The sequence below is a fragment of the Buteo buteo genome, chromosome 2 (assembly GCF_964188355.1).
Source record: "Buteo buteo chromosome 2, bButBut1.hap1.1, whole genome shotgun sequence".
Classification (NCBI taxonomy): domain Eukaryota; kingdom Metazoa; phylum Chordata; class Aves; order Accipitriformes; family Accipitridae; genus Buteo; species Buteo buteo.
The window spans coordinates 10,223,086-10,245,524 of record NC_134172.1 but is presented as its reverse complement, the minus strand read 5'-3'; the positions used below and the strand labels follow the sequence as shown (position 1 = coordinate 10,245,524).

At 38.4% G+C, this 22,439-nt stretch overlaps 1 protein-coding gene across 1 annotated transcript; it reads right to left on the bottom strand.

Annotated features, from left to right (window-relative positions):
• Positions 1 to 1,451: 1,451 nt before the first annotated feature.
• On the bottom strand, positions 1,452 to 16,640 carry RNF32 (ring finger protein 32). The gene is made up of 8 exons (XM_075022445.1): positions 16,617 to 16,640; positions 15,818 to 16,088; positions 10,974 to 11,116; positions 9,223 to 9,255; positions 8,649 to 8,773; positions 8,317 to 8,425; positions 2,076 to 2,240; positions 1,452 to 1,691 (listed from the first exon to the last, which is right to left on the bottom strand). Exons 1-8 carry the CDS (start codon positions 16,638 to 16,640, stop codon positions 1,452 to 1,454), a joined length of 1,110 nt encoding a protein of 369 aa, XP_074878546.1.
• Positions 16,641 to 22,439: the final 5,799 nt, after the last annotated feature.

The following is a 22,439-nucleotide window of genomic DNA, read 5'->3' as shown; positions in this document are numbered from 1 at the left end:
TTCAGACTGTAAACCCCTACACCTGGTATGGTGGTGACCACCTCACTTAATGCATTTGATCATGACAAGTTGATCTTGTCAGTTTTATCTGGAAGTTGTCTGTCATTTCTGTAGCTGATCAGTTATTGCCTTTTTATGAAAATGAATTTTCTTGTTACCTTGATATGTTGCTATTTCATTTTGGTTTAGCTTCTGACTTTTGTCTTTATGTGCTCATACTTTTCTTATAAATTATCTGTGATGACTTGACTTTAGTTTCAGCAATGCGTAGCTGTGTTGTGGTTTAACCCTGGCTGGCAATTAAGCACCACGCAGCCACTTGCTCACTCCCCCCCACCCTGCAGTGGGATGGGGGAGAGAATCTGGGGGGGGGGGCGGGGAGTAAAACTCATAGGTTGAGATAAAGACAGTTTAATAGGACAGAAAAGGAAGGGAAAATAATAATGAGAGAATACACAAAACAAGTGATGCACAATACAATCACTCACCACCTGCTGACTGATACCCAGCCAATCCCCGAGCCGCAGTGCCCTCCGGCCAACTCCTCCCAGTTTATATACTGGGCATGACATCATATGGTATGGAATACCCCTTTAGCTCGTTCGGGTCAGCTGTCCTGGCTGTGTCCCCTCCCAGTTTCTTGTGCACCCCCAGCCTCTGCTGGCAGGGCAGTATGAAAAGCTGGAAAGTCCTTTACTTGTTGCTAAGCAGTGTTTATACCAACTATGACATCAGTGTGTTATCAACACTCTTCTCATCCTAAATCCAAAACACAGCACTATAACAGCTACTAAGAAGAAAATTAACTTTATTCCAGCTGAAACCAGGACAAGCTGAAAAGTCATGATCATGTTTTTATTTCTCTTGAAAGTGGTCAGTACTTACTGTGGTTCCAGGCTCTCCGAATTTCTGAAATGATCCTGCATCTTTGAGGGCCACTTTTATCTGCCTGAAGCTCTTCGGAGTTGGTCAGAGTCATTCAAGCAGAAGCAGCAGCCAGGGTTCTAGTTAGTAAATGTGGCTGAAGGAAAAGGAAAAAAGCCTGTTTCTTGCTACAACTACCAGTTGCAGTAGTGGCAGTCCATGTGAGTAGGAACCTGTGCTGCAACAAATCAGGTGTAAAACAAACCAGGTGAGGGTAATAGCAGGGTATTGCTGAATGAACACAATGCCTGAAGCAACTGTGGCTTGTCTTTGGGGAAGGGAAATGAAAATGGAGGAAGGTGGGAGTGACAGAGGAAGAACAAAAATGCTGGAAGACCAAAGGTGAAACTAAGTATAAGAAGGAAGCAAGAGCACCCTTCTAACTTTTATTTCTCTAAATACAAGGCAAGTACCATTGTCCATACAAAATCATTTGTTCTTAGAAGATCTGGCTCTGAAAAGGCTCCAAAGTTAGAAGTACATGTGTTGTCAGCTGTGATCTACGAGGTAGTTCATTATGAGCTGTATCAACATCTGAGGATTTTCTTTTGATAACATGAGCGACATAAAGGACAAATATATCGCTCTCCCAAGGAAAACTCTTCAAATGCTTTAAGACAGGTATGATGAAACACATGTGAACAAGAAAGCAGAACAGTCTGTTGTGAAAACTGATTGCTGTTATCAGAGAAGAGACGGGCAGGATGAACGGTAGGACTGAGTGGCATGATACAGATAGGACAGTCAGATATCTCTTGCCGAAATGCCTGAGTAAAAACAAACAAACAAACCTGTAGTGAAACAATGGAAGGTAACTATATCAGCAATACGCTAATTCAAATGTTCAAATTTTATGACTGTAATGTAGTCTGAGAAACTATTAACATTTTGATTCTCAATTTTGTCTACAGACTCTTTGGGCTTTTTAACTGAGAAGAAGAGAGATGCTGCTGAGGTAAATGTCTTAACAGTAAAAACTTTTTAATATTTTTGATTTGGAACAGATGGACCAAAATTTAAGAAAACAGAAAACACTCAATTGTGCTGAAAAGACTGCCATGCAAAAGAGCATAAAAGAGCTTATAAATGGAAAACTACTTTAAAAACAAAAAAAAAAAAAGGAAAAAAAAAGGAAAAAAGAACCAATCAACCTGCATCTGGATCTTCTCCCAGTCAGTTTCACTTATTAATATTTCTTTTCCTTCCAACTGCTGAAACACATCTCGACTTGCCGCTATAGAAGAATCTATCTCAGAAAAAAATTCATCTAGGTTGATGTTATAAGAACTCAACAGTTGATTGCTGATCTGTTGAACCTGAAAAGAAAATGGGCTGCTGTTAGATTTCGAGTTACTTATAGGTAGTTCATATGTGGATGAATTGTGAGTGATTGGACAAGTGGCCTGATTAGCTGCATGATCTACGGAATTTTGTTCCAGTTTGCAGCTGGTGTCCAGTGCTGATTTAGAGGTTAAAAGCATCAGGTCCCCAGACTCCACTGATGGACCATTATCCTTCAGAGAAAACACAGGCTTTTCATCACTGAACTTTCCCAAGATAGATGTACTATTCTTAACCCATATGGGTGCAGCACAGAGGGTACAGCTGTGTTAGGGAAAGGAAGTATAGAACTTAGCTGAGCATTGGTTATTTGATGGGAAACCAGCGCATCTGCTGTGGGGTTAGTAAAAGGCATGATAACCAATGAGAGAAGAGGCATTTAGGTGGTGTCCTTGGTATAGACTTTTATGACCTACTGCCTTAAATATGTTTCTGCATATTGCACATAGGCCTAAGCAATCTAGTTATCATATCTGAAGATGCTCCCATCAGTGCTCAGCAAAATAAATGCCGAAAAGCAATGAATGCTTTTCTTAAACTTCATCTCCTTTAGCGCAGTCCCAATTCACTGTGGCCACTTTCTCTCATTGCTACCACAATATCTGAAAGTTCTGTAGGGAGTCACACAAGTCTTAGATTTGTCTTTTGTGACTCTGCTTGTAAATGCTTTGAGCAGTGTTAAGGAACATTTCAACACCTGTACCATGACCATGCAATGTGAGCCCTTCTCTCCATGCATTTCCTGCAAGTGAAAACTTGACATGAAAACAGGGAGCCATCTTTTCAGGGAGGATGGGATGGGAAATGGGAGAAGGGTTGTTGTCAAGGTCAGACAGTCTGATGGTACCTGAAACTTTCCTATTGTTTCACTTCACTTTTTGGTGGCTTTTCTCTACCAGGACATGTACTCCCTTACAACTGCTAAAGTGACCCTTCATAGCGTGTATCAAAATACTCAACGTGAACTTTTCTAGACCCAAAGGAATCAAGAGCCCAAATCCCACAAAACCCCAGAAAAACTATCTGAAAAGCCACTTAACATTCTAAGATTTCACTTAAACTTTGAATTTCCTAAATTTCCTCCTAAAACTATGAAAAAAACCTCATTGGTTAATTTTTTTTAAATTATGTCCATATAATGTGCAAGTATGAAAGTGTCCTCTGGTAAAACCCATAATGTTTCTCAATAAAGACTTGAGACAAACATTAGAAGCATCCAGGTAAGGGAAATGGTGAAATCCATCATGTAAGGCAAGTTGTTTGCTTCTTGACATTAGATTTGATCCTGTGTATTCTTTTTATTTTATGGTCTGATTCACTACTAACTGAGACCTATTCTGACTTACTGTATTTCCAAATGATCCCTACCGTAACAGTATATTCAAAGGATGTATCCATTTGTCAGTACAAATTGGATTTAGTTACCTTGTTAGTTAATACTGATGCATCAACATAACTTAAAAAAAAAAAAGAAGAAAAATAATCCCGAGACACCTTGTATAGTGTATGTATTTACATCACACTGTGATAGGAGAAGCAGCATCCCCTTCTGTACTCTGTGAGAGAATTCTAGGTCTAGCAAAGAGCTGATGGGTAATCTTGTGCTTCCCTCATGACTGTTCACTGACAAGAAAGAAAAAAATCTGATTCTATCCCATGCAAACATGCACACTGACCTTCAGCGGTATGTGTAAAACAAAAACCAAAAATCCAAGAATCCCACCACAGGCCTCCTTCAATATTTCCACTTTGTGGTCTCCAAACAATCCCAAATGATGACACTGTGAGCTTTGTGAATGAGACATGAAATACTAATGCATAACACTTTAATCAGGTTATGTCTTTAATATTTTAATGTGATTATGTATTTAATTAAGCAGTAACAGTCCTAGCGACCTTTATCTGAACTGTTGTGACCTAGGTTCTAGACCTGAATCTACTCCACACTGCAATTTTAACTGCTTTTATTAATTTCGTTTCAAAATCTGACTTCAGGATGAACAGGGTAAGATTACACCTGAACCTTATATAATTCATGGCTTCTGTTCAACATCAAGTAGAGGTTGATCCATCTGAAAACACTTTTGGTCCTGATTTATGCTTGGTCTTCATTTATATTGGTATCAAACTTGAACAGACCTGAACTGTTTTCGTAAGAAAGCTAGGGGGATGTAATAGACAGCTAGAGCAGCTATGATGATGCTTTCTAATAGCTTCTCAGGACCCAGAATTTGAGAAAAAGCAACGACGTTTTTAACTCTGCCCTTACCCAGCATCTATTTCTGTGAATGTGAGAGCAACACAGACAATATGGGGTCAGCTGCAGGACTTGGCCCGCCTTTGTGAGCTGTACTATGACTAGACAGGCTGCTGACGCAAACTAACCAAGGAGGAGAGCTGCAAGGAGCGGTCAGAGAGGGGTGGGGGCTGCATTAAGCAAGCAGTGCCCCCTCTCTGTCTGTGCTTGTGTTGCTTGTTCCTTTTCTCCTCCGCAGGGAGAAGCCCTCCATTTCTTCCCTGAGCTTGCACTTGTGTTTCTCTTCACCATTTCAGTAAGTGATCCTGAAAGTCCTCTCATGAGCCTCTTTGAGCAGAAACTGTAAAAATAAAGAGAGGAAAACTCTTCTCCTGGCTGAGACAGTGATCTATTATCTTCCCCTGCTGCTAAGATACTATCTGCTTTGAGCTACTCCTGTATTTTCTGCAGTATGACCTGACCCAACCCATATCCATCAATCAGCAAATAAAGTCTAAGGTTGGGAAGAAAAAAAAAGCTGAAATTTAACCCAAAATTTTTGCTCACTGGCAAATCAGCACGAACTATCAATGTGAACAGAAAGGAAATAATAGGCATTTTGTATAATTTGTTACTGTTAATGTGTTCTAGGATTTAAATATTAAATCCTGCTGTGTTTTAGTGCATAATACTGAATAACCTTTTTTCCCTAGAACAACTGAAACTGATTAATTTATTTCTGAAAAACCATACCTCTAGATTTTATGTCTGTGACTTCTTAAAACTTGAATAGAATGGCATAAACTGAATATCTGAAATATTCTATTGGTATGCAAAACTACATCAGTCATCTGTACAGCAGCAGAAGACTATGATAAAATAAAACGATGAAACAAAGCACTGAGGTGAACTTTGTCCACAGGGAAGCCTTTTTAAGTGATCCAATGTCAGCAAATTGCTTACTAATGTGTTGACTTATGGCAACCCTCAAAAGTAAAATGAAAAGGCTGGAATTTACAGCATATCAATGAATCAGTTGATAAGCTTTTACTGGTTTAATATCCTCCTAGTTTTGCTGCTTGGAGCCACTTCAAGTTAGCAACAGAATGTTTACCATCTCCGTGTGATAAAGGAAGTCAAACGACTAAACAAATTCCAGGACCATTATACTGTTTGGTGAGATTTAAATTAAAATCGTTGGGAGAAATCATGTGGAAGGGGTAGGGAGAAACTAAAGTCAACTACATCATTTCACAATGACTTACCTTGCTTCTTAAACAATGGCAAGATTTTTAGCAAAGCTGGAGATAATGTAATGCATTTGAAAAGATTTAATTGCACCAATAAAAGACTATACCACAATTAAATGACATACAGAAGTGACATTTATAGGTAGGATCAAAGAAATTCACTACCTAACATGCTGAAGCAACACCCTGCTTTCTGTGTATAGTAGTGCTAAAAAGTAGCCTACTTTGGTTTTGGTAACCTTTCTTATCTCCTTTGATCTAGATTATAAAAAATTTTAATAATAGATGTAATAAGGGCTACTGTAGCACCCTGAAACAAGTAATATGTGTCCTTCCTAGTACTAATATTTCAGACCTTGGTTTTTATTCTGTGATATTTATTTAAGTGTATGAAACTTGATGTTTAACCTTTGTGATCCTTCCAGAGGAGGTAGGGTTATTAAAAATTAGATTTTTTTTTTCCCAGTTGTGATGCCACTTGATTATGCTAAAGTTTAGGGAGTGACATTTTAAAAGCACAGCACAAGTTTGAGAGGCAAAATTTATTTTAGAAAGGCTTTTTAGCATCTGGAAATGGATAGGTCCTTGTGAAAAATTTTAGTGTTTTCATTAACCAACACTTAAAAGTATAAGAACGAACAGCAGGAAAAATCATTTACAATTCCCACTTGAAAGCCGCTAAGAAAAATAAGTATATATCCTTTAATCACAATTGGTACCAAATTCATTTAAACCTGGCTAATGCATATGAGAAGACTTCAGAAATTTATTCTTAATAGAAGGTGAAAAAGTAGTGCCCATTTTGTTCCCTGCAAAATCCTGCAGTGTTACACATGAGAATGATTTCCTAATGCTGTGCGCTATATATAGAAACTATGTTAAATGAAGACCTTCCCATAGCTTATAATCATGTGATGAAATGCGTGCAGTCTATCAGGCTGTTTCTCCCTAAAACAGGTATTTAAGATAGGGGCCCTAAAAGCTAACCCATTATAGGTAGCTTGGTAGACTGCCATCTGAAGTTCGGTGAGAGAAATTTTAACAAATGACACTCAGCTGCAACTTTCAGCATATTCAGAAGCTTTCTTCAACTTTCCTTTACTGAGACCCTGTTTATAGCTAAGCATGGTGTCTTGAGCCCACAGAAAATTGACAGCCTTATCGGCAAAGAAGCATACAACTGTTTCCCCAGTGTTCCATGCAGAAAAATCTGTGTTTCTGTTGTCTGTTCTCATCGTTCTACTTGAGGACAGTCACAATCCACTGAAGGGTTCACTTCTTCCAAACTTAAGTGTTCAAGCACTTTCAAGTGTAACATTAGCTTTCTTCAGTTATCTCCGTATTCATTTTCTCCGTTTCAGGGAAGGACTTTGCATTGATTACAAAGGTAGCATAGCAACCAGCAAGCTGTCTGGGTGTTAAGGCTGAGAACAGTATTTCCTTTCTCCCCTGCCACTGTTACCACACAAGCAAAACAGCGGTACCAGTTTTGTTGCAACAGTCTGCCAGATCACCTCCAAGGTACCAATCTCACTATCATACATAAATGCGTAATATAGCAAGGGAGGGTCTTTGCCTCCAAAGCTGTCCTTGAACTGGATACAACCAACTAAGCATGAGAAATAGTGACAGTAACAAGCCTTTTTCTGCAAGCACTCTTCTGTTTAACTAAAGCAGTGATTTAAAAAAACCACCCAAACCACCAATTTAAGTATTGGTTTAAACCTGCCACTGATTTAGCTTGCAACTTGGGTAAGAGTATTTTCCTAGCTGCACGCACTAGCTACATTTAAACGGCTGTCTTGTGTGGCTTTGTTAATCTCTATTAACCAGGCTGTTTGGTAATCTGGAGCGGAAGATGGCTTCTCTCACTCCCTGAGGGATGGTTTGGTAATTGCTGAGGATGTGCCGGAGCAGTTTTTGTTCCTGAAAAGCTGAGCTGGGCTGGCTGTTACTAAACTGGGGGGAGACTGGAAGTTGGCAAAAGAGGACTTGAGGATTGCACAGGGCCTCGGCAGCAGCTGTGTGCTTAAAGGCAAGCAGGGTCATTGCAAAATGCTTGCACCTGATTTGGCCTCATTTGTATGGGGTCAGGACCCTAATTTATTACAGTCTGACTTGCATCTGAGCAGAAGGTAGAGAAGGGCAAAGCTATGAAATGGAACTACCTACTTCAGTGTCCAGTGAGAGAACAAAGTGAAAAGAAGTTATGATTCTTTATGGATTTATTTGTTTCTCCCCTTCATATAATTCTACAGGAAAACAGATTACTGTGATTTATCAAAAAGAGAAGTGAAGTACAGAGCCTCAAAAAAAGCCCGCTATTGTTGGCCTAGGCAAAAGGCAGGCCTTAAAATTAAGTATTTAAATAATTTTCCTTACTTCTACATTGTAAAGAGGATGGAATGAACAGACTAACAGAACAACCAAGCGCCTCCAGTGCTGCCTGTTTGATATGAATAAGAAAGAATAAATGAAAAGGTAGAGATCTGATATTCAGGAGTTTTGATTTAAGGGAGCTGAATCAGACCAAAGAAACAGACCAAAGACGCAAATGCAACGTACCTTTTTCTCAAAGAATTGCTTTCTTAATTTGCTATCTTTAGGAGGCACTGTTTTTCTCAAGTTTTTATACCATTTTCTAACAATATATCCCCTCCAGGAAGCCTGAATTCTGTAAGACACAATTTTGCTCAAGAAGAGGAAACTTGAATTTATATAATTTTACTATTTACATGAAACAATCATTTTATGCATTTTTTAAAAACTTTAACTTTTGTAGTGCATTCACTAGTTCTGTCTAGTTTCTTCTTATATTAAAGTTTTAACACATTTGGAGCATTATTTAGAGATAAATATTGTCCAGTGACAACACCTGTAGCAGAAGTAAGGCTTACCTAATAGCGCACTTTAACTTAAACAAGCGTGCCCCATCATGTATTACTCTGGTCTGATACTGCTCTTTTCTACACATAGGACAAGACTTTTTACCTGTAAATTTTTCAAAGGCTTTCAGGCATGCCTGAAAAAATAATTGCAATTACTTACAATGTATTTCATATCATTGAAACAGATGAAACAGGATAGATTACAGAATGTAAAAACAGTTTATTCATCAATCCATGAATACTCTACAGGAAGCACATTTTTATAATTAAAATGTTAAGACAATTTTGTAGATCTCCATATATTCACATGAAATTTCATGAATTAAACTATTCCTGCTTAGTATACAAATGTATAGCTCAGTTACAAACTATGTCTTCCCATAGGGTTTTAAAAAAGGTAATAAAATGAAATAAAGTGCTTCATCATAAAATAGTCTTAAATTATATTTCTTATCATAAAAATCTGGAATCAAAATTACTTCTCAAGATGATTACATTTAATTCATTAAGATATTCACTTAAGTAGTTGAATTAAAATACTCATGTATTATGTGCCTGAATAGTTATATAAAAATGTACTCACTTTATGGAATACATGGGAACATGAAAGCAGCACCTGTTTGTCAAAGGAAAAAAACCCCATCAACCAAACCTGACTTTAAACCATTCTAAAAGCTGAAAAGTAAAAAATGTTGACAAGAAAAATTCTGACTGCCTGAAAGGTCATCAGTTTCTTTCTGTTACTACTGCAGTCTTTCCGGTGAAAATAAAATTAGTCTTCTATACAAATTACTTAATATATTACATCTTAAGCCAATGTGTGAACTTTGTGTTAACAACACATGGAGTGGCAGAAAGCAAGAAATGCCAACTGCTGCTGACTGGAGGAAAGATTATAAAACAAGTACTTAAAATGAAAGCTGATTAATTTTTTTCCCTTTTCCCCACAGAGACGTTAAATTTCAAGAAGTGATATACATCAAATGCATTTCACACATACAAAAAAAAACAAAAGAGAAAGCATGTTCACAGGCTACAAGAAAACTTCACCTTTATCTGACCTAAATTCCCACCAAATGCTGTGATCTTCATCCTGACAAAAGATACAGAGTTGGACAAAAAAAGCAGTTGGCTCTTAGGGAAGGAAAAACTGGGAAAGGAGTGAAAACCAGAACAAGTAGTGTGCACTATTGAGCTGGCAAACACAAAAGGATTAATGGCTAGCAGCCAGCTGAAGGGAAAGCTTTCAGATACAGTGGCTTTTTTTCCCTTGAGGGAGGAAAGCTAACGAAACACTGAGGACAAAAAGAATTCCAGAGGCATTTCCCTTTTTGTGCCAAATCTAAAGTAACCTTTTTAATGAGTGCTGTCTTTTGCTCTCTCTTGTCAAGCTTTAGACTTTCAGAGTAGCCAGAAATTGGCAGAATGGTCTTTTGCCAGATCCATCCCACCTGCCTGTGGACAATTGTACACCTCCAGTTAATGTTGATGTAAAAGGAAGCAAAAGCTCTGTATCTAAGGTTATCAAAAGACCTTGATTCACATCACAGACTTGGCTGTAAAAAGTCTTCAAGAAAAATTAAAAGGGAAAACAGGCAGGAAAAAAACATCTTAAAATGCACTGTGGAAAGAAACTTGAAAGTAGTTGGAATAATTCTTCCAATTACCATCATCACCTCTCTGAAGCAGCACTCCTCTTCAATCAGTCACTTGTCCCTTTTGCTTAATATTTTCAAGATGATAGATGACAGAATCTAATAAAGCATGATGTATTTATGCTTATGCTACACACATGCATTGAATAAAGCCATCAAGGTAAAATGCAAGCATTTCTTCAGATAACCTAAGGAAGCGGCTGACTGGTATTAAGAGTACACCTACTTCCATTTTCCAAATAGAAATAACAATTGAAGTAAACTGCAATTAACAAAACTTGTGAGAAAACAAAATATATCTTAAATTGTATACTTTGGTAAATATTTACCATTCTGATGAATAAAGGCTAGGATCATATCTAACAGGAGTTTAAATGAAGCAGAAAATAGCCGATACCTGCTTTGCAGGAACAGATACAAAGGCCGATTACCTTCTCTTCTACTGTCATAACTTCAGAACTGAACAAACACTACAAACCTTTCTCTACCACATCATGTCCAAAATGCTTTCAGAGTTGGCCACTGACAGCTGGGTCCAGCTATTAAATGCTAAATGGTGTCTTACAGTAGAATCTTTCTTCCCTTTCTTCCTCCAGCTAATGATTTTTAGCAGTAACTCCGGAAAAATTTTTTTAAATGCAGTTGCGTAGTCCACACAATTATACAGTTACACATGTACCTGAGGTTGAAGTGCAAATTCTTCCCTGCATATTGCACAAGGCTGTACGGAGTCTCCATGCTGTATGGATCTCTGCTTTATTTTTACCCATTCTTCAGCAGTTAGTGGCAAGGAAGGAGGCTCAACTAGGCCTAATTTCTGAGCTGTAGACAATAACAACAACAAATCACTGAATAAAACCCACTGGCAGATGCAGACAATGGATTTTCTTCATATGAAATTCATCGATAATAAGCTTACTTAAAAATTCTTTATACAGATACTTCATATAAATCTATCATCAGACAAACCACTGGCAGGCAGCATACTTCTTACTATTAATTAGTTATTCAGTAATTGTCAGAACCTCTTTTGCATACAGAATTTATACAGGAAATTTTTTTAAATGTAAACTTTTATTTGCCAAGTAATTTGTATTTATTTTGATACCTTTTCACAGCCGGTAACATGGGGATTATTGACTAGACAATGTAACAATGCACAACAGTGTCATTTCAAATCATCAGCGTAAAGACAATCTCTGCTAAGAATTCATTTGTGAAGGTTTCTTTAACATTGCATTTTTGTATTCTTAAAGTAAAAATAAAAATTAATGAGGTCGTATAATGAAAAACTGTTGCTAGTGCAAAATACTAAAGTGTAATGAGACTGTGACAGATGCAAGAGAAATAAAGAGCATAAAGAAACAAAGAGATGGTCACAAGTTACCAGTGATAGTGTCACTGTGATACCTGAGCTTCTTGATCTCAAATGATAGCTGTGAGGTGCCTTGCTGGTATGTCCATGTGAAATCTCTGTCTTCTCAAACAAGGAATCAGTGAAAATACTTATAATATGCCCCCACAAATGGCAGATAAAAGTCCAGTGTCAGTATCTCAGTAGTAAAGAAAGATGCTAGTAGGTATGGCAAAGAATAGATCTTTGTCATCTTTGAAGACCAGAGGAAGCAGCTTGTGGGGACTGACTGACGTCAATGCAGGAATGTCCAAGGTATGTTTAATAAGCCAGTAACACGAGTCCACGATGAGGCCTCAATGGTATTTGCTAAAACAGTAACGGAAGAGGGAAATGCAATAGAACGCAAGCTGATGACACCTAGATGATAGTTTTAGTTCTAAATGGGAAGGAAAAGGTCAACTCTTTCATTCATACCAAAATCTCTGCATAAACCAGACAATAATAAGCAGCCCTTACTTGTTCTGTATAAGCTTTCAAAACCCCATCAGACAGCCTGTGTATCCAAACCCATCATCAGTTAGTCATGAAGAGAAAAGGAATCCTAACAAACCAAAGAATAGGGTTTTGGTGATCCACTTGCTTGAGTATCTCCTTATTCTAGGATAGGATTTGTTAATTTTTGAGACAAAAATTCTGCTCCTGAGCTCATCCATCTACAGATGTATATCATTAATCATTTAAAATTTGCACAAAACTGTCTTTGATCTTTTTAAAGAACTTTTGTGAGGTACTAAAAGAATTATAAGGAATACTTTCTTCCCTTTAGTTGAACTATCTGCCTAACCTACTTCCTTGTGAGGTCATGACATCCTTCAAACATAAATCAGTTTGATTCCATACCTTGGATGGCTTTGAGATTAAGTGGGGTCAGTTTTTGCTTTTGGAACAACATGGAGAGTGCTTTCTCTACATATGGTTTGGTTCACAGAGAACCCACCTTGTTACTTTTGTTACCCTAGTAAAGGTATCAAGTCAAAGGTAAGCAATGCATGTAAACCTAAGTATCAAAATATAATTTGAATCAATTAATGCCATAGATTACATCAGTGGTCATGTATGAATTGTCTTAGAGGCACGCTGTTTCAGTTCCCGGACAACTCGATACCCAGACACAAATACAGCACCTCCATGCGTGCAGGAGCTCACAGCTCTGCCTGCAGGCTATGGGCTAGAATTCAAAACACTCCGTGTCAAGCAGCAAAGTGCATACGTATGTATTTACAGCATCGTAATTTCAGAATGTAAAATATACACTGTATTAACATAAAATAGCGTTGTCTATCAATTTTGGTGCAGCAAAATGCTTTTATCTGGTGCTCCTGATAGTGAAAAATAGTATGAGCTTTAAGAGAAATATGAAGGATCCTGCAAACTTTTTAGAGTCTAAAAACTAGTTCAGAACGTGTATTTTGCTTAAAGCTTACGCATGATTTGCTGAAATTGGCAGCTGAGTGACAAGGAGGTTTTCCTAACCAGGAGTGCTTTCCCTCTTGACCATTCAACTCTTGAAGAGCATATATTGCACAGATCAGTGTTTCTACTACAAAAGAAGAATCAAATTATAAAATACACGATAAAAGTTTCAGCAAAAACATATATAAAGTTTCATCTGACAGTAATATGTAAGAGTATCAGTGAATGAGTAAGGAAACAAGATCCCATTTTGATAGTCCAATATACACAAGTGATGGTCTTTATGATGAGAAAATCAGGATACGCAGGCAGTGAACAAGATAGCAAACCAGTTGCAGCATGAAAGACAGTATCACAACATAAAAAATGCCTACCCTTGATTTTCTTCCAAGCATTGCGGTCAGAGACTGTTTTAAGAAAGACAATGAGATGACTTTGTGGAAAGCCTTTTATATACCCCCGGGGTAAGAAAAAATGCTTATTTAAAACTTTCACAAATGGATGATTAAAGCTGCCAAATAGGAAGAGATTGGCGGCAAAACCTAACTTCTAAATAATATAAACCAGATGGGGTATTTGTGAGGGACAGGTTATACAGGTGTTTAGAAGGAAAGCTTTCCTACAACATAGTTGATGAAGGAAAACTGGCAGCAGGACACACAAGAAGGGATATGTGGTTGAAGCAAAAAGCTCTATGAAGAGATTCTCAAAGCAGCACTTTGAATAAATACAAGCAATGAAAGCCTACATTTATCACAGCTCAAGACATCCAAGAGTTTTCATCCTGATGCATCAAGTTTACAAGCCCAACCCATTTAGTGACACACCCACTTACAACCGAGTTATTTATCCTAAAATGCACGTTAGCGAAGTGATTACATACATTAACATTTAAACTATTATTATTTGATTTTAGGAGTCAAGTCCCTACAGAGAAAAATTTAATGACAGAGGCCTGTGAGATTTTGTTTGATTACCCACAAACTCAAGAAGAAAAAGTTGCGTTAAATTACATTTTCAAACTTGTTTCACAGCTGTAAGGTTTAAACCACACAATTCTTGTTAAGAAGAGAAAGCTTGACACAAGCATTTTAAAATAATGTGAGTCTACAGGTGAAAATACTAATAAGCAAAACCCAGAAACAATTGCAATTTTTAAAAATCTTTCAGCACATTCTTTCAAATCATTTGCACATGCATTCATATGGGACATTTCAGTCAATGCTGTGATTTAAAGAGAAAATACTTCGCCTTTCTTATAATTGCAGAGAACATGCTCACACTTGGGCTGCATTTTTTCACCACAAACTTTAGCTTCCATAATCATTCATTATTTATATTTGCGTTAACCCCCGTACCCCTCTGCTGTTTCTTCCCCCCACTATCCTCTCTTCTTTCAAATTCCTCTTCAAAATGAACCAAAGAAAAAACCCTCCCATCTTTAGAACTATAACCATGTAAACATAGTAATAATCACCATGTCTTACTACCTTTGTCCTATCACTTGTTACACACACTTGTTGTGTACTATCTTAAGTTACCCTCTTAACCTTCAGCTGATTCCAAAAGGCAGATGCCTGTGCTTGTACAGAGCCTCATTGATTTACATGGTTCTCTTTAGAGCTGGGACTACTGTGACAGTTACTATAGCAAAGGCAACATGATCTTCAGAGAGGCCTAAGGGCATTTTTATGAAAAAGAATAAATAAAACAATTATTAATGAAGATGAAAGTTTATTATGCTTAAAACTGCAAATTGTGGAGCCAGAAGATCCTTTAAGAAATACCTAATCAAGACAACCGAAAGGATGGAGATAAGAAGATGTTCATGGCAAGAATACCGTAGAAATCTTTAGAAAAGGGAAATACAAGACTGAAACTGAGAGGTGGGAAGCACATTTGGACTCCTGGTCTGTTAAGATGCTCCCTGGCTTTGTTTTTTTAAGCAATATTGTCTGTCACTGCTGTACAACTGTATTATTATAATACTATTTAAAAGTGAGTTTTCTCACCAGGCATCATTCCAAGCCCTCACATCTGTGACTTTTATCTTGTTGCATGTTTGCTTCTAAATTTGAAAAAGGTATTTAACTACAGGTGTTAATTCTTCCCGGGTTTAGCCCCAGGACCATTGTAAAAATAAACCTTTTTAACTTTGAGTAAACGTGGGTATATATTATCAAAGAATACATTTTATGCAGCACTAGTAAATGTCTTTTTACTGAATATGGAATAAAACAAACCATTTCAAACAGAGTTAAAAAAAATAATCTTAATACTAAAACATTTCCCCAAATAAACACAATATCAAAATCACTGATGTTTGCTTGAGAATATAAGGTAAAGAAGGGTGACAGTCAATATACAAAACATATTAAAAAAAAAAGTGTAAAAGACTTCCCACCTCTTAATGAAAAATTGTTCTTCATCAAGATGCACTAGCTTCTTCATTTTTTACCTTCATTGTCAAAAGAATAGTATTTTTTAATACATTTCAGATATGAAAAGACACATTCAAGCCACTGATGGCAATTCCATTGTTTACCTGATGGCCCAAATTGCTGAATTCTGTCAATTGTTAAAACAAGATTTTATGCTGTTTAGAATTAAATTATCTCACAACTGGAAGCTTAGCTTCCTCAGTTTATTTTAAATAAAAACAAAAATTCACAAATCATAATATAATGGTTTACCTAACGTTAGCTGTGGAGGACTGGGATCAAGAACATACTCCTTTTCTGCATCTTCCTTGTTTTTGTGGTGAGTGCTCTTTTTTCTTAGTCCAGTATCTACTACTGCTCTGACCATTTCTTTGTTCACGGGTTTGTAAATGTTCTTGGTATTCCTTGTCCTTGACTTAAAAGGATCTGCTAATGAAAGATCCTGGAGCTGATGACTGTGTATTATATGATCCTGTAAAGCAACTGCAGAAACTGCTATGGTCTCTCGTTTGGAGGAGCGGCCCTAAAAAGAAAAAAAACCCACCCTTGAATAATTACTGTTATAAATGATTTAAAAACATATATATATTATACTAAATTAAAAGAAATTCTGCTCTTAGCCAATGTTTTTGACTTGTCAAAGGCTTTTATACACATACAACTCCCGTACGTGAAACCTAACATACAATTACCATAATATGAAATTTAAGATTGATGTTTCTGACACATCCGGGTTTTAACTTATAAAAAGTCAAATGAAATCTTTGATTTATCATTTATATTAAATAAAATAGCAGTAATTTTAAAGTTTTAATTACTGAGCCCATAATTATTATATGCAATAAACTCATTATGGAGTATAAAAGTTTGGCATGCCCAAACACATTTTTACTTCAATATCATTAAAAACAATCCCAAAGGCTAACCTTGCCTTCCAGAACACTGAATATAAACAAGAACATATTATTTTTATACAGGGAATGGGCTTATCTACCTATTCCTCCATTTCTCCCCACCCTTCTGCCTTATTTTAAAAGATGTGAAATCGTACCTTGTGAAAATCACGATGCTCCATTGATAATCTTTAGCTGATTTTACAACAGTCACGTGGCTCTACAAACAGACACATACAAGAACTTGAATAATATTTCTAAGCAGAAACAGCCTCATCGATAGCAGAAGAGAAACCTAGTTTCACTTGTTTTCTCCCAGGCCTACCACAGGAGACAGCTTAACATGTATTCCAGGCACAGAAGTTAACTCCGGATCCATAAACCATCAACTGTGCCCCTCTCCTGTCAGCCTCATCTCAAGCCCGATGGACTGCCCATAATGTACAAAGAATAGCTTCAAAATGAATGGCAGTAATCACAGATTTCAAGCTGAACTGGGGAAAAAATATAGCCGTAGCAATAAACCCCATTGAACTGTTCTGCCAGATTAGTTTATTGCCGACAAGGAAGCCCGTGATACATAGAGCAAGGATGACGTTAGCAGCTCCTCTGGGGCTGAAGCTGCTCCGCTGCCATCTCGACACCCTCACCGCTACAGCGGCAACACCTGCAGCGTGAGGCGGCGAGGTGGCTGGCAGAGGGTGAGGTGACACCCTTTAACGCTGGCTGTGGCAAGCGGGAGCCACCGCTCACAACACAACGCCCTTCTCTTTCAGCGTGTTCCTCCCGCTACCGCAGCCAACCGTGTGCTCCCCGAGCTACGGCTGGAGACTGCCTTCCACCTCTGGGTGCCCGGAGCGGCACCGCTGTCGCCACCACCGCCCCTCACACGGAGCACCGCCATCCCCGGGCAGGATGAGGGCGTCGCGCCCAGCCAGCCAGGCCACGCGGCCGGGCCACCTCACCGACCTCACCGGGCACCGCCGACCCTGCTCCTGGCCTTCCTTCGGCCCCCTGCCCGTGGCCTTGTTGCTCTTTTCTACCTCTCGCACTTTTTTTACCTCACAGACCTCTGACCACCGGCTCGGCCGCGGGCGCCGCCACCGCCGCGCCTCCCGCGGCGAGGGCCGCGTTGCCAGGCAACGCCGCTCCCCGGCGTGGCGACGGCGGCCGGGGCTGCTGCGCAGGCGCGGTGGGCGCGCGGGAAGGCGCTGTGTGGAAGGCGGCCGTCTCCTCTCCTCTTCCTCGCCTCAGGGGGCTGTCGCCTCTCCTGGCCCCGCCTCGATGGCCGCAAGTCAGGACCCCCTTGCGGGTGGCTCGTTGCTGATTTTACCCCGACGCCGAAGCCGCGTGTTTTCCTGTATCTTGTCCTCGCTGGTTAGTGTTTTCCCCTTCAGCTCCTGCGTCTGTGTTGTAACGCGGGGGTTGGTAGTGCGCATTAAGGGAAGCCCCCCCCCCCCCCCGTGCGTTTTGACCCGAAGACTCTTTTTAACTTTGCATTTTTCAGTTTTTAATATGTATTTTTAACTTGAGGGCTGTTTTTAACCTGGCAGGTAGTAAGATGAGAGGGAGGCCCTGCGATTATCATATGTGGAAGGACTTCCTTCAGTAGTGGCCTTTTAGCAGAGCTCTCCAGCTTCTCAGACTTACCAGCGATGGTGGTGGCAAGGGTGCACAGTCTTTGGCCATTTCCTCCAGTAGCCCCCCTGGTTAGTGGTGAACACTGAGTCACTATATGTGCTGCATTAGTGCCAGTTGGCTGTTGATCTATGATCCAGTGGGGATCAGTTCAGTCATAGGTGGCTCTGGTGTGAAAAACACCTTTAAGGTGATTATTTTGGTAGTCATGACTGCACCTTTTCCTAAGCATGGCTGGGTGGGGTGGGAGTTTACATTTTCCCCTCCATTTAGCAAAGTCAGGGTGGCCCATTTTAAGTTACACACTAGTGACCTTAAATTTTAAGGGAAGCTACATCACTGCCATTCTGGGTGACCTGTGTTTTTGGCAACTCTGTAGAGTCACCATTTAAAAAAATAGTTCTATATGAAGAGAACAGATGAGCAGTATCCATATGGATCAAACCAAAGATCTGTCACGTAGTGTCCCATCTTTGTCCATGGCAAAAAGCAGATGGCTTGGGGAGACTGTAAGGGGTTAGTGTACAGCAGCAGCTCCTTCAGGGAATTCCCAGGCTTCAGAGCATGGCTTCCTGAGACATAAGCACTGCCCTTGTTTTTAATAAGCACTGATGTGCTTCTTTCAGATCCAGAACTGTGCAAAGGTGCTTCTAGCCCCTAGTAGGAGTGTAGGCTTTCTCTGGCCATTTTACTGGTTATTCTCACTTGGAGACCCTTTATTTCCCAAGAGGAGGACAGGTACAGATGCTGCCTCAAGTCCAGGTGTGCCATTTCTTTAATCTTTTGGGTTTAAATAGTTGTCAGAGTCCTTCTCAGCTGCTGCTGACTTGAGAGATTTGTTTTCTTGTGGAACTGACATTTTCCAAGCAAAAGCAGTGAGGCTGTCCTGAGAGTAATCCTTCGAGCAGCGTATAAATGGAATGATTAATCCACTGGATGCACTTCTCTGTAATTATAAGTAATTACTTTAAAGTCAAATCTACAAATGAGAATACCTCTGTGTACTGTAGGGGAAGATGTAAAAAGCAACTGAAGTGGCTATCTTTAAAATTACATTAAATCACTGATTGTTTCTAAAGACAGGAATAAAAAGATAAAATAATTGTTTTTAAAGTGAACTTGCAAGTTAACCTGACACCAGACCTGACTCAGTTATACCATAAAGTGATATTTTACAATATAAACTTTTAAAGATTTTTAATCTGCAAATAAAGTAGAAAACTTGTTTTTCTGCTGTCTAAAATTTAAATGGAAGTGTAAATGCTGTAATATTTGCAAAAATAAACCCATTATGTATCAAAAAATCACTAGTATGTATTAATTTGAATACAAAGATACTGAAAAATACCTCTCGTATCTATTTTGGTTTCACTGTTTTATGCTTGAACTTGGTCCAGCTTTCTTGTGTCTTTTCAGTATTGCATTACTTTTTTTTTTTTTTTTAGGAATCCTTGACTGAGTTTCTTAATGTTGCTAATAAGCTTCTTTTAAAATAATGTTTGCTGTCTCGTCTATTTCTGTCATACCTCATTAAGGTGATCCTATACACATGTATGCTTAATTAAGGCGTTTCATTAAAATAAGCCTTTAATCCAGAGGTGCTGGGCCTTAATTGAAACTCAGAGATTAGTGTTGTCTCTTATTTTGGTTTTCACTTTTACTGTACTTCCTACTGCTTCTAAACTAAAATGGCTGTATTAGCCTTAGCTGATACATGGTCAGGAAGAAATTAAAATTCATACTGCAGTCTTCTGGAGAGTAACATGCGTCAGTAATTGCCATTTCTTATTAAGTGCCACCTTTTACCAAGAGCCTCCACTTCAAATGCAAAAGGTTGCTTTAAACACTCCAATGACATTAACATAATGAACATGCTGCCTGTTTTGAAGGTGACTAATAAGTGACTAATGATACCTGTTTTTATCTATGTGTATAATTTTAAAATGTTAATTGTGTGTTTAAATAGTGCTGAAATCATGGATCTGTCTAGAATAGTTGAGGTTTACAGAATTCTTTTTAAGAAGATTTAGGAAAAATGAGAGTTTTAGCCACAGGTTAGCAGTACTCATCTGAGGTACCATGCAGTGTAGTAAGTTTTAAAACCTTTTTGAAGGAGTAAGACGCAGATTCAACAGCTTCTGGTCTTCTAGAACAAAATGCGCTAGCTGAAGAGCCAATCCATTTTCTTCTTGTAGAGCTGCAACTGAGCATGGCGCTGCTAATTAGCAGAGGCAGGTGGCCTGCTGCTATCAATGGCAGGAGAGTAACTTTTCAGGAAGAGCTAATAAATTGTGTGGGCTGAATAGATTTGATAGAGAAACAGCAATGCTAGGGCAAAGGTTTGAAGTAAACTTTCTAGTATAGCAACTGCAATGAGTTTCACTGAAACTGGGTCTTTATACCATGATATTGTCTGTAATATGTTTTTACACTTTGCCATGTTAGAGGAGTGTAATACAAATATTAATATATTTGAAAGGAATGTAGTACTTTTACGGAGGTTACTTCAAATTGATTAACATTTGAATGGCGGCTTTAAAAGAACATGTTTTAAAAATGTATATTGACACAGTAAGTGCAGCCTGTGTTGTAAATGGCAAGAATGGCGAGTGCTATACCTTTTGTAAGCTTATCTCTGGAACGTTGTTATGTAATATTGTTACAGTGATGTTGGGCTGTTATTGCCTCCAAACCAAGCTCCAGGGTGTGGACAGTGAACAGGATGGGTAATGACCTTTGCATGTGTAAAGATACAGTTTTTCCCTCCACCCCCCCTTCCCCACCCTGCCACTGGAAATAAAGACATTTATGCTGCTGAAAGTGTATAAGCCACTGCTTCTTCTAAGAATCAAATGCACTGCTGTCATAAATGATGAGAGCTGAGTCTGAATGCATTAACAAGGAATTCCACCTTGAAATACTTCTGCTGGCTGAGGAAGGCAGGTTTTGGCAAATCTGCACATGTGAGCCATGCCTTTGACTCAGCAAGGAACACTGTCGCAGAGCTTTGTAGTTGCCCAGTTAAAGGGTTTTTTTAAGAGAACTGAGTCAGACATCCTTAATTATAAAAATACAGTGTCTGCTCTTTCTTCTCAGAAGTTTGAAAGTGTTTTACCTCGTTTACTATTTGTTCACGTATATCTTAAATATATGTATTTGTTTATACCTATGTGCATGCACACATACTATGTATTTTTTATTGTTGTGCTATTTGTTTACTGTTTGCATTATCTGTCAGTTTCTGCTAACTTTCAGGCATGTACCTCCAACTTGGTAGGAAAGCTGCATAGTTTTAGTTTGTAAGAGTAGTAGAGGTGTTATTAGGTCCCGTTTAAAGCCCCTTCAAATCAGTGAAAAAACTGTCACTGGTTTATAGTTTGATTCAAAATCTGTTCTGTTAAGTAAATATTATTTCCTTCTCGGGGAGAAAAAGCTTAATTTAGGGGGAAATTTGTGTGTGTACATTTTTAGAACAAATTAGATTCCAAGCCAATGTGATTTCATGCATGGCCATTAATTTTTATTGAGCATATGTAAGTGAAAATTTTTTTACTTCAATAACACACATACTAGTAAGGATTTCTATATCTGAAGTGCTTTATGTTTGTAAAAATTTTCAAATATTTTATAAGAATGCATTGGAAATTACTTAGGTAGTGTTACTGTAAAAAAGAACAAAACATCTGGTTTTCAATATTTCTGATGCCTGTGTATTAAGTGTGTATGGTACTAGGTTGTGTAATGCTGTAGAGGTATGAATGTTTAGTTTTGGATGTATTTGTGAAGTGCTGTGTATGTTCTGATCTGTAATTTCCGGTTAGATGAATATTTGCTTAATAGAGACATTTTCCACTTTGTGGGGAATCCGTTTAATTATGTAAAGGGTGAATTTTCTACAAATGTGTACTGTAGAGTACAAGCCTCAAATTCATACCATTGTCAGCATTTAATGCACTGATATTGTTTCTTCCTCTCTGTTTGTCTTTGGAGAGGTCTTCATTCCTTGAAGATGAAGTAAAGCTCTGGTTCCATCACTGTGGTCTTCAGAATTAGCACTGAAAACACAGGATTCTTTTCCTGGGTTGATGAAAGTAATTTCTTGTTTGCTGTGTCAAACAAAGCATGCTATTTGTCACATTGTGGTTTGTGTATCTTTTAAGAAGCTTTCAGCTTTGATCTGAGTCAAGGTACACTCAGTAGCACAGATGACAGAAGTAACAAACCAGTGATGTGCATTGTCATTCATACAAACTCTTTAAGTCAACAAATACTGAGACTTAGATGTAGAAAACCATATTGCTTTTGAGGGGGCTTGTGCATTCTTGTGAGAAAATGCAGACCTT